At 44.5% G+C, this 12,468-nt stretch overlaps 1 protein-coding gene and 1 pseudogene across 5 annotated transcripts; one reads left to right on the forward strand and one right to left on the reverse strand.

Moving 5' to 3' along the window:
• Positions 1–1,221: 1,221 nt before the first annotated feature.
• LOC115179424 (lipoyltransferase 1, mitochondrial-like) lies at positions 1,222–2,541 on the reverse strand (annotated as a pseudogene).
• A 698-nt stretch (positions 2,542–3,239) lies between these two features.
• On the forward strand, positions 3,240–12,109 carry LOC115179422 (testis-specific gene 10 protein). Of its 5 annotated transcripts, none has more exons than XM_029740927.1 (19): positions 3,240–3,325; positions 3,800–4,010; positions 4,231–4,463; positions 4,554–4,762; positions 5,691–5,846; positions 5,968–6,153; positions 6,294–6,371; positions 6,501–6,652; positions 6,813–6,928; positions 7,042–7,196; positions 7,363–7,418; positions 7,576–7,744; positions 8,143–8,253; positions 8,666–8,851; positions 9,073–9,240; positions 10,983–11,164; positions 11,340–11,444; positions 11,526–11,678; positions 11,781–12,109. In XM_029740927.1, exons 2-19 carry the CDS (start codon positions 4,003–4,005, stop codon positions 11,809–11,811), a joined length of 2,454 nt encoding a protein of 817 aa, XP_029596787.1. In that variant the 5' UTR covers positions 3,240–3,325; positions 3,800–4,002; the 3' UTR covers positions 11,812–12,109. The 5 variants fall into 5 exon arrangements, with proteins under 5 accessions (XP_029596787.1, XP_029596788.1, XP_029596792.1 ...); XM_029740928.1 differs by having other exon boundaries at positions 7,576–7,672; XM_029740932.1 differs by lacking the exon at positions 3,240–3,325 and adding an exon at positions 4,120–4,185 and having other exon boundaries at positions 3,861–4,010; positions 4,307–4,463.
• Positions 12,110–12,468: the final 359 nt, after the last annotated feature.

A 12,468-nucleotide genomic window follows, 5' to 3' on the forward strand; every position in this document is an offset into this window, starting at 1 on the left:
ATCACGTTTATTCTTTCAGTGAAATTCGGAACCGTTCCGTATTTTATCTAACGGGTGGCATCCATAAGTCTAAATATTCCTGTTACATTGCACAACCTTCAATGTTATGTCATAATTCCGTAAAATTCTGGCAAATTAGTTCGCAACGAGCCAGGCGGCCCAAACTGTTGCATATACCCTGACTCTGCGTGCAATGAACGCAAGAGAAGTGACAGAATTTCACCTGGTTAATATTGCCTGCTAACCTGGATTTCTTTTAGCTAAATATGCAGGTTTAAAAATATATACTTCTGTGTATTGATTTTAAGAAAGGCATTGATGTTTATGGTTAGGTACACTGACAAGGTAAAAATCTGTCGTTCTGCCCCTGAACAAGGCAGTTAACCCACCGTTCCTAGGACGTCATTGAAAATAAGAATGTGTTCTTAACTGACTTGCCTAGTTAAATAAAGGTGTAAAAAAATACAAATAAAAAACGGCCACATCGGCGTCCAAAAATACCGACTTCTGATTGATATGAAAACTTGAAATCGGCCCTAATTAATCGGCCATTCCGATTAATTGATCCACCTCTAGTAAAGTCTATAAAACTTAGTCCACTCTGTTCGTAACAGGTTTTAGTTTTGGGAACAGAAAGCGGTATTAGGATGAAATGTTTCATCAATGACCAAATTTGCAGAATGTCAGCCCAAATCCATATCGCTCCATCTTCCCCCACTGCCGGCCACTGGGCTTCCTCTCATCACTTGTTTTACGAAGCAGAGGATCACTGCTTGAAGGATGTGGGGGAAGCTAAGTTGTTAGCAGCACACTGACCCCCATTACAGAGGCAGCATTTATTGCACTCGGGAAAAGGATGTAACCTATTTTCTAAAGGGTATATTTAAGAAATAAGGCCAGGGGGGTATGGTATATGGCCAATATACCACGGCTAAGGGCTGTTCTTATGCACAACGCAATGCTGAGTTCCTGGATACAGTCCTTAGTCGTGCTTTATTGGCCATATATCACAAACCCCCGAGGTGCCTTATTGCTATTATAAACTGGTTACCAGCGTAATTAGATGTTTATGCAGAATTTGTGCCATGGAAATACTTTGTGTGCATATAAAGTCAGAGTCTACAGATAACTTTCTAGAACGGCCATACAGAGAGCACCCCTTCCCTTGGTCGAGAGTTTGGTGATTAAACTATCCCAATAACAAAACACTGGACAACTCAGTATGTCATGCAGCAGTGCTTTATTCACATCATGAAGACAACTCTTCGGCACAGATTATACATCTTTCTTTCAAGTTCTTTATTCTGTGGGATTGTCCTCAGCAATTCTGCTGCGATTACTGATGTCTCGTAGGGACAGAATTTCCCACCTATCAGGTGTAAGGAGAACTCTCGAGACAACTCCACAGGTAGCCAGTCTGAGGGAACCTCAATGTCACTAGATTATATAATGCCATTCTTGATGTCCATGTTTAGAGTTGCATTGCAGATAGATGTGTCATTTTTCAACTCAAAAGTCGTACAGATACTGAACTTAGGAGTCCTTCCAAATGTCCACTCCCATGCCAACAGTTCACGGGCCATTATTTGGATACCAGGCAAGGACAGCTCATTACTTGGGTCCACAAGTGTTACAGGGCTGCTGAAACCAAACTCTGTGTTGTACTGGGATGCCACTGAATCCATGAGAGTCACAGTCCAACGTCGGGTCCTCATCCAGCAGGTTTTTCACAGGGGATGGCACGCTTTGCGTTGCATTGCTCTTGATACCCTGGCAGGTCGGTTTCAGCACCGCAGACAGCAGTGCCCTGTCAGCCGAACACAGCAGAGTGCAGTGATGGTAAGCTGCTATCCTTCCCAATTTAGCAGCGGTTCCTGAAATCTTATGGTGGCCATTCAGCAAGATGTCAAACAACCTCTCTGTTGGACGTACATCCATGTCTGGCCTGAGTCCTTTCAGAGCACTTGTCACGACTTGGAGATTCCTGTGAGGGTCATAGTTTTTCTTGGACGTGAAGAAAGTCAAATGGACATTTCCTAAATCGTGGAATACAGTCCCGTCCCCACTGCGAGCGGTATCCCTTTCTGTCTCGTGATCTGAAGGTTGCACTCTTGCCACGGGTTCCGATGTCTCCCTATCACCACCGCTGGGGCATTACTCCATAAGAAGAGCATACTCCGGTTTTGGAGATCAACATGATCGTGTATCCAGTCCTCCAATGCTAAGTTTTCCAATATGTCTGTTGTCAAAGATTTGAGGATAAGTCCTGATTTACCAGTCTCGTCAATGACAGCTGACAATGTGCTCTTGGCTCGAGCCGATCGAAAACAGACTTGGGATTGTGCGCACAAATTCGAGAATTTTCTTAAAATCATCGTGCCTCTATCTGTCGTTTCTTCTGTGCATCTGAAAATAGTTTATCACTTTTGTCGAATGAAACTTTTCCAAATACATGAATGGAAACGTTCAGAGTGAATACGTTTTCAGATCTAATTCATTTTTACACACATATTTCCGCTTTTCTTCCTCTTGTTTTTTTAAAGGCAGGGTTTATTTACCCTTGTTGTAACACTGCCACCTGCTGTGCTGGAGCGATATCGACTCCCTTGTTGCTCAAGTCATTTTCGATGCTGGTCTTACAGCGCCACCCAGCGGTTTAATTCGTATATTGAGTCAAAAAGGATTTACTCGTTCCTGAGTGGCTGGGTTGGATTTTAAATATTATTTTTGGCTTATTTTTCAAAATCAACAAACTAACAGGTTAACACTTGCCCCTCTACAAAAGCTGCAGAGAGACAACAGCTAGGCTCCCACAAAACAGATTGACAGTGCAATTTATTATAGCAGCCTACTTTTTAATCCTGACAAAGGCAAAATAACTTTGACTTATTTGAAGCCTGGGGTGCATTTATTTTATTTTAAAATGGTAGCATAAATTGCATAGAACATTGCAATGCATTTAGCAATGCAGTCAAATCAGTCATTTTGATGCATAATACTTTTGCATTTAGACTTGGAATTACACTAGGCTAACATTATCTTCTGCTAACATTATCAGCACGTGTTGTCAGTGTGTGGTGAAGTACCGGGTATGCTACGTTGTCAAGGTAATGGACGCACACTGTCAAGAAAGGGCCTTTGCTGATTGGCTTGCGACATCTCGAATTCCGATCGAATCTTGACATCTGATTGGTCAGATCGTTTATCCCGTATGAAAAGCGGTTTAGGAGCCATTCCGGGTTTACATCAGCAAACCCCAGTGATTTATCCAGATAACCTCACGTAACTATTTACTAGCTACAGCTATAACTATTTCATCCATAAAGTAAGTTGAAGATCTCTCTCTCAACCATGATTTGTTTTTGTTTACACCTAATGTTTTACTTAGACAAGCAGTAGCTTTAGCCTAATTCTATTTAAGTATTTAGCGAGCAATCTTTCCATAATAAAATCAGTATCGTTTTCGACAATTCAAGGCTAGCGTCGTTAGCAAGATTGCTGTGATTTGGAAGACACTACTTTGCAAACTAGCAACCTTTTGACATCCAATATAGTGCTATAATACATTCATAACCAGTAGCTCGATTAAAAGCACCTGTTCGCCAAATAAGGAACTTTAATGCAATGTTTTGGTTAGCAAGGTCAAGTTTAAATAGGCTTGGTTACCATGACAACGTCAATTGTTTAGAACAGTGTGTCATAGGCACTCTTGTTAGTTTTTTTATCTATCAGCTTGATACAGACACATTTTCTTATTTTATTTATTTTCACCTAATCCCCATTGCCCTTCCTGTGTCAGGCTGCAGAGGTTAGTGTGGCTGGTGTGCAGGCTGAGGAGGTGCAGCTTCAGCAGGGGGTGAGGGGAGAGAGGGGAGGAGGAGGTGGAGGAGCTGTCTTTGGGGAACCAGCAGGAGCCAGGCCATATCAGTACACCAGCTCAGCTGCAGGAAGAGCAGGACCAGCAGGGCCCCACACTGGAGACAACAGAGGACCACACACAGCATGCAGAGGTAGACTTACTGTGTGCCTAAGAGGGGATGCGATGTGAATACTGAACACAATGGATGAGTGAATGTCTGATTGAATCAATGCAAGATTTCTTGGGGTCTGGTTTTGTAGAGCATCATCGAAAACCTGCAGAGGAAGATCACGTCACTAGAGGGCGCTATCACCAAAGTGACACCTGTAAGACCACGACTGATACCACTATATTGCATTCTAATTCAACAGGCATAAAGAAAATAGTATAATCAATAGCCTACATTTACCATCCACCCTGGCTTCTGGGTTCTGGGCTATGTCTCAGGATAGCGAGTCGGCAGACACTGAACCAATAGAACTTGAGACCCAGCTGAACCCCACAGTAGAGCAGAATCAGGAGCAGGACCTGCAGGCCTTACTGGACCAGTTGCACCAGGAGAGAGACAGTCTGAACAGACTGGTGCAGAAGCTCAGCCTGACAGGTGAGTTACTATGGGGCTGGACTGAGAGGAGAGAGGGTAGTGGAGAACGAGATGCCAGAATGTGATGTAACATTGTTGGCTATCCTACAGAGAGAGAGCAGGTCCTGTACACAGAGCCAGGCGGCAGGGGGAAACGTGGCTCTCGTCTGGACAGCTTCTTGCGGAGCGTGGAGGAGGAGAGGGACTACTACAGACAGGAAGCAGACAGCCTGAGGAGGATGCTGAGGGGCAGGTGCTCCTGTAGCCCCTGTCGGGGGCACCTCCAGAGCCGCAGCCCCACCCGCCAGTCCCCTGTCAAGGTAAAGGAATGGCTGTCTAATATTAACTACAAATGTAAATAGGGATTTGTTACACCATCTTCAGTGTTATAAATGTATAAATGACGCTATATATCAATTTTCAGAAATGTTGGTAAATTAGCTTTTATTGCTTAAAGAAATTATGAAAAAGATTGGTGTGTTTTTTCACTATCTAATCATGGCATGGGGTTGTTCACTGACAGACATGTATTTGTTTAAAATATATAACTTGATGGTTTCATTTCAGAGAGACAAATAATCAGATTTCTTAGCAAAATGCTATATATCCGGCTCACTCTCAGAGAAATAAGTAGTACTGCTAGGTTTCACACAGTCAAATGTAATACATGGTAACATTTTTAATAAAGAACTGTAGAAATGATACATTTTTGACATCAATATAATAAAACAATTAAATAAAAATTAATTCAGTAATAGAAGACCTGTGAAACATTTACATTTGACATTTTAGTCATTTAGCAGATGCTCTCATCCAGAGCGACTTAAAGTAAATGCATTCATCTTAAGGTAGCTAGGTGAGACAACCACATATCACAGTCAAATATACAGGACACCAACATTCCATTCCAGCGAAACAATATAGCATTTAGCAAAAAAAACACATTTTCATACACACTAAAATCTATTAATTAAACATCTGAGAACAGTAATATTTTACACACACATGAAGGTACCCATAAGCAATCATTTCTGATGAAAAAATACAAATGTGAAAAATTGGTGGACATAACATTTTGTAAATAAACTCTTCAAATATTACTTTTTCCATATTAATCAGAAAAAAATCAAATTTCTAATTTCTGACCAGTGTCTCCTGGACTGCGAGCACTTTGTCATGATACTAATGTAACAGCTGATGTACTCTTTAGAAATCTGACTTCATGTCTTGTTCCCCTGTTTTGGGCAGGGGGGCAGCTATGATTCTGAGCTGATGAGGGTCTTGAGAGAGCGGGACGAGATGCAGAACATGCTGGATAAGTATGAGCGCCACTTGTCAGAGATCCAGGCCAACGTGAAAGTTCTGACTGCCGACAGAGACAAGACCAGCATGCACTACCAGCAGGCCAGTACCACTCTTAAAGGAATAGTTAACTCCAACAAAACACGTTTTGTCCGACTTTTCTTGGCTCAGTTCCAAATGAATGGGAAATAATTTTGCTGATAACAATCCCATTCTTCATCAGGCCCAGCAGGAGATAGCGTCGCTGCGTCGCGAGGTACTGAAATCCAAGTCGTCGCGTGCAGCTAAGAGCAGTGTCACCGTGTCAGCTCAGAGCATCCTGAAGCGCGTGGAGGCGGAGAGAGACGAGGCCAAGGTCGACCTCCACCGTATGAGCACAGAGAGGGACAGTCTGAGGGAGAGACTCAAGGTCAATATATTAACCAGATTGGACAATAATCTACTTCTGAGTGTTCCAGCATTGCCATCTATTGACTACAAATGAAAGTGTGTATGTGTGTGTGTATCCTGCTGAGAGAAAGTGTCTATGTGTGTGTTGCATGTTATCAGATCTCTCAGGAGACAGCCATCAGTGAGAGGGCTCATCTGGAGCAGAGGGTGGAGGACCTGCAGACAGCCATTCTCACTGTGAGTGAGGAGGAGAAAACCTCCATAGAAACACAATGACTAGAACAGACACACTCTTTAAATGTCCTTAGTTTGGAATGGAATGTTCGTTCTGCTAATTGCATTTCATGGTGATTCTCCTTGCTCTAGCTGGAGCATGAGCGGGGGGACCAGAAGAGCCGTCTTGCCCTGATGAGGGAGTCCATGATGGGGCTAGAGGAGGAGGTCCACACCCTGGGCAGGAAGCTGACCGCTGCTGAGGACGAACACAGCAGGACCAGGAACGAGTGTGTCATGCTGAGGTAAGCAAGGAACCAGCACTGACGTATGAAGTCATGTGGTTGGGGATTCACTTCCTGCATCAGCCACATACTGGACACGTGTGGGAACTGTTGCTTCTATAGTGTCCATTTAATCCCTTTTATAGCATCCTTTTAAGTGTGTGCGCACGTGTGTGTTCAGACTGTCCAACAGTGAGACACAGAGCGCCCTGAGTGACAGCCAGCGCAGACTGACCTCCCGCATCGGAGAACTACAGAACTCCCAGGAGAGGAACAAACTGCTGGACGAGAAGAACGGTGAGGAGACAAGGTCTGCCTCTGTGTGTGTGTGTGTGTGTGTGTGTGTGTGTGTGTGTGTGTGTGTGTGTGTGTAATAACCTTACCAAACTGAGCCTTATCTGTTGTGTCAGACTCTCTACTGGGGCAGATGTCTGGTCTAAGAGAGGAAGTGAGCAATCTACAGTCCACCATCACTGACCTGGACCAGAGGAGAGACTCCCTGCAGGAGCAGCTGGAGAACCAGACTGACCTCCTTAACTCAGCCCACAACCAGCTGGACGACAAAGTAATCAACTGAACACTAACTACACACACAGCCAATTCTACCTGCCAGCCACTATGTTTAGGAAGTTGAAATGCCCACTTGGATATCACCTCATGAGATGTGACACATTGGTCTAATAGCAGTGATTGAGTGATGGTCTCTTTGGTTTCTATGTGTTTTTCTTCAGGAGAAAACCATCAGGAACCGTAGGTTGTCCATAGAGGATCTGGAGACATCAGCAGAGTGAGTCTGAGTTGTCCAGTACCACAAAGCTTCACACAGCAGCATCAGATGCCAAGTCACCATACTAAGGTTCACTCAGAGACGCATGCGGATTGCACCACCTGTGTAAGTTAACCTCTAAACTTTGACCCTTGGCTGTGACCTTTCTGTTCCCCAGGAGCATTCGTGAGGCGCTGGCAGGGCGGGAGAGGGAGCTGGAGGCTTTGAGGAGGAGGCTGGGGGATGCGGGTGAGGAGCTGGAGGCTTTGACCAAGGTGAAGGATTCCACCCTGAGGGAGAATGCTCAACTCCGAGAGGAACTGGACACGAGCCGTCTCAACAACCAGGTCAGATACAGCACTTTCTGACCAAACCAGGAGCACAATTATTCTGTTTTAACTTTGAAATGATCAACCTTTTAGGGCTCATATTATTTAGGGAGGATGGTATGTAGCCTGGTATCTGTCTCTGTTCAGCTATTACATTCCACTTCTTGTACTCTGTGTCATTTGCCAAGTGACAGGAGTGGCAAGGATTGGAATGTTAGCTAAAAAGACAGGAACCCAGACTAGATGCCATAGGCTCATGGTCCAGAATAGTTTTTTATCCCAGGTGATTGGTTAGGGCAAACAGTAGTAGAAAACACTAGGACTCCATATTATTCATGATATACCAAACCTCTTGGCCATTATCTCTTTAGAATCTCACCAACACTTTGTAAGGTCTAGTTTGTTTTGCTGACCAGGCCCTGGAGCTGCAGTCTGAGGACTCTGCCCAGGAGGTGCATGAGCTGCAGAGGAAGGTACAGGACAATGTGGCTGACATCTCCCGCATCGAGAACCTGCTGTCCACCAAGGTACCTTCTGCTGGCACTGTGAATGGACGATATTTCAATCTGTGATCTGTTAGTTATGTCTTGTCGAACTAATTATCACTCATCCAGAGTAGCTATGGCTGCGTTTACACAGGCAGCCCAATTCTGATATTTAGCCCAAACATTGTCCGAAGAGCTGATCTGATTGGTCAAAATACCTATTAGTGGAGAAATAATCAGAATTGGGGTTCTGTGTAAACGCAGCCTTTGAGTTCCAGATCAATTCCTTTTTGAAAATGTGTTTTTTTCCTTTCCTCCTTGTGCTTACTGTAAGCGGCAATCAACGTTTTCAGACTGGAGTTGGGTAGGGATTGATAGCCAAGACCTTTTCACTTGCACTGATTCATTGTGGAGCTAAACAAATAATCCAAATGTGTGTGTGTGTGTTCACCAGGAGCGGGAGTGCAGGGAGCACCAGGAGGCTCGGCGGCGTGGGTCGGCCCATGCCGAGAGCTGGGAGGGGCAGGCGCGGCAGGCGGAGGGGACCATCAGCGAGCTGAGGCTGGAGATGATGTCCTCAGACATGGAGAGACGCAGACTCAAGGAGAAGGTGGAGGCTCTGGAGGCCAGTCTGCAGGAGGTCTGTCTAACCTCACTGTCTCTATCATTAGGGATTATCACTGGTTACACACTGGGTCACATTCATTAGACACCAAACGGACTGAAACAGGGTGGGACTACCTGAAGTTGTCCAATAACAAAAGCTCATTTTAGTTTTCTGTTGTAAAAGGTTTTGTGACGTTTTACCATGTTGTGCGTAATGAAGACGACCCTGGACTCCTATAGTTGTGTGTATCCTAGGCGTTGTCTGCAGAGCGGAGCTGCAGCAGCCAGGTGTCTCAGCTCAACAGGAGTCTGCTGCACACTGAGGAGCAGTGGAGACAGGCCCAGGGGGAACACACCGCCACTCAGACTGACCTGGAGAAGACCAGGGAGCTCTGTGTCAAACTGGACGCCAGCAAGGAGGCTGTGAGTCATGGAGGGGATGGTGTGTGTGTGTGTGTGTGTGTGTGTGTGTGTGTGTGTGTGTGTGTGTGTGTGTGTGTGTGTGTGTGTGTGTGTGTGTGTGTGTGTGTGTGTGTGTGTGTGTGTGTGTGTGTGTGCGAGTGCATACAGTACCGGTCACATTTTTTGAACACCTACTCATTCAAGGGTTTTTCTTTATTTTCACTATTTTCTACATTGTAGAATAATAGTGAAGACATCAAAACGATGAAATAACACATGGAATCATGTAGTAACCAAAAAAGTGTTAAACAAATCTAAATATATTTTATATTTGAGATTTTTCAAATAGCCACCCTTTGCCTTGATGACAGCTTTGCACACTCTTGGCATTCTCTCAACCAGCTTCATGGAATGCATTTCAATTAACAGGTGTGCCTTAAAAGTTAATTAGTGGAATTTATTTCCTCCTTAATGCTTTTGAGCCAATCAGTTGTGTTGTGACAAGGTAGGGGTGGTATACAGAAGATAGACCTATTTGGTAAAAGATAAAGTCCATATTATGGCAAGAACAGCTCAAATAAACAAAGAGAAACGACAGTCCATCATTACTTGCAGACATGAAGGTCAGTCAATACGGAACATTTCAAGAACTTTGAAAGTTTCTTCAAGTGCAGTCGCAAAAACCATCAAGCGCTATGATGAAACTGGCTCTCATGAGGACCGCCACAGGAAAGGAAGACCCTGAGTTACCTCTGCTGCAGATGATAAGCTCATTAGAGTTACCAGCCTCAGAAATTGCAGCCCAAATATATGCTTCACAGAGTTCAAGTAACAGACACATCTCAACATCAACTGTTTAGAGGAGACTGTGTGAATAAGGCTTTTATGGTTGAATTGCTGCAAAGAAGCCACTACTAAAGAACACCAATAAGAAGAGACTTGGTTGAGCCCAGAAACACGAGTAATGGACATTAGACCGGTGGAAATTTGTCCTTCGGGCTGATGAGTCCAAATTGGAGATTTTTGGTTCCAACCGCCGTGTCTTTGTGGGACACAGTGTGGGTAAACAGATGATCTCCGAATGCGTATTTCCCACCATAAAGCATGGAGGAGAAGGTGTTATAGTGTGGGGGTGCTTTTCTGGTGACACTGTGATTTATTTAGAATTCAAGTCACACTTAACCAGCATGGCTTCCACAGCATTCTACAGCAATACGCCATCCCATCTGGTTTGAGCTTAGTGAGACTATCATTTTCCAACAGGACAATGACCCAACACACCTCCAGGCTGTGTAAGGGCTATTTTACCAAGAAGGATAGTGATGGAGTGCTGCATCAGATAACCTGACCTCCACAATCCCCCGACCTCAACCAAATTGAGATGGTTTGGAATGAATCGGACCACAGAGTGAAGGAAAAGCAGCCAACAAATGCTCAGCATATGTGGGAACTCCTTCAAGACTGTTGGAAAAGCATTCCAGGTGAAGCTGGTTGAGAGAATGCCAAGAGTGTGCAAAGCTGTCATCAAGGCAATGGGCTATTTGAAGAATCTAAAATATATTTGGATTTGTTTAACACTGTTTTGGTTACTACATGATTCCATATGTGTTATTTCATAGCTTTGATGTCATCACTATTATTCTACAATGTAAAACATAGTAAAAATAAAGAAAAACCCTTGATGTGTTCTAAAACTTTTGATCGGTAGTGTATGTCAACAGTACCCTGTGTGTGTTAACAGTACCCTGTGTGTGTGCTTGTAGTTGCAGTGTGAGCTGGAGCTGCTCAGGAAGCAGCTGTCCAGTGAGCGTCTGAGCATGAAGAGCCTGGAATCCGTGCTGGTGTCCACCAGGGAGAAGGAGCTACACCGACAGCTCAGCTCCCAGGAGAGACACACCGAGATCCAGCTGCTCAGGGACAAACTCACCGCGGCCGACAGCAAGGCGTGAGCAGACACTTGGTCGCTGTTGGAAGGGTTTCTGATTTGTTCGGTTGCCTGTTTTGACAGCTTCCCTCTTTGTTTCTCTCCCTCTTTCTCTCTCTTTTCATCTATCCACCTCCAACTCAATTCTCTCTCTCTCTCTTCGGTCTGTCTATCTCTCCCTCTCTCTCTCTCTCAGGAGCTCTCAGCGTAGAGAGGTGGCTACATTGAGTACTCATTCGGCACAGCTAGAGGCTGACCTGGACATGACCAAAAGACAGCTATCTACTGAGCGATTTGAGAGGTCTGTCTGTCTGTCTGTCTGTCTCCTTGCTTGTCGTAAAGGCTTGGCTTGTGCTTTACTCTTTCTCTCTCTCTCTCGTAGGGAGAGGGCAGTGCAGGAGCTGCGTCGTCAGGGTCTGTCATCATCGTCCTCTGGCCTGCATCCCTCCTCCCCTCACCTGCGTCGCTCCCTCAGCCCCAGCAGGCCCCTGTGGTCCACCGCAGACCACCTGGCCAGAGAGAGATCCCCAGAGAGGTGGGCCCCCTCCCTGAACACCTCACATTGAATACAACACACATATATTTCTACATCTCACTTTCTGTGTGTGTGTGTGTGTGTGTGTGTGTGTGGTGACAGGAGCCTGGGGTTCAAGGACCTCTACGACTGAACAGATCTCCCTCTGGAGGAAAGACAACCCAACCTTCTCTCTAGTCCTCACTGTGCTATGATGTCATTCTTCAACTCAAACCCTGTGATGTCATGATCAGGACCTTCGGTTCAGAACAACCCTCCTTGACCGGAAATAGTTTCAACAAGTGCTATCTCAAATGTATTTTTAATACATTTTACAAATGAACTGACATCACTGTGTTTGGTTGTGTGTATTGATCTGTAAAATGAGTGACCATTCAGTATATTTTTTTATGAAGATTTGATTCAAATGAAATACAGCTAAAATAAGGAAATGGTGTGCTTTCATTAATGTATTCTATTTTTTGTAAATTGTCTGAGAGAAGTGCTTTAATATAAATAATCATTCTCGTTCTGGTTTACTTTTCAGTCATAAGTCAGCTGAACCTTGCAGAATGGTACTATAGGCTACATGTTCAACTGGCCACTCAGTCTGTCTCTTCCCCTGGGATGCTTTGTTCTCTAAATCAGAGATGGGAGACTGGTGGTCCGCACAGCCCCCCTTTTGTAGGTCCGCGGATCAATTTACAAAATGTGTTATTTTGATTTATTGTTGCCGGGGTCTCAACTTAGTGTTGAGAGTTAGAATAGTAGAAGGTGCAATTGTGCATCAGCAGTTTGTCTCTTGTAATGT

Source organism: Salmo trutta, chromosome 39 (assembly GCF_901001165.1).
Source record: "Salmo trutta chromosome 39, fSalTru1.1, whole genome shotgun sequence".
Taxonomy (NCBI): Eukaryota; Metazoa; Chordata; class Actinopteri; order Salmoniformes; family Salmonidae; genus Salmo; species Salmo trutta.

Excerpts from the sequence above, each read along its gene's own strand:
- LOC115179422 (XM_029740927.1), top strand. Across the intron at positions 8,254-8,665 it reads AGAACCTGCTGTCCACCAAG|GAGCGGGAGTGCAGGGAGCA; the intron begins GTACCTTCTGCT and ends TGTGTTCACCAG. Across the intron at positions 11,679-11,780 it reads AGAGAGAGATCCCCAGAGAG|GAGCCTGGGGTTCAAGGACC; the intron begins GTGGGCCCCCTC and ends GTGTGGTGACAG.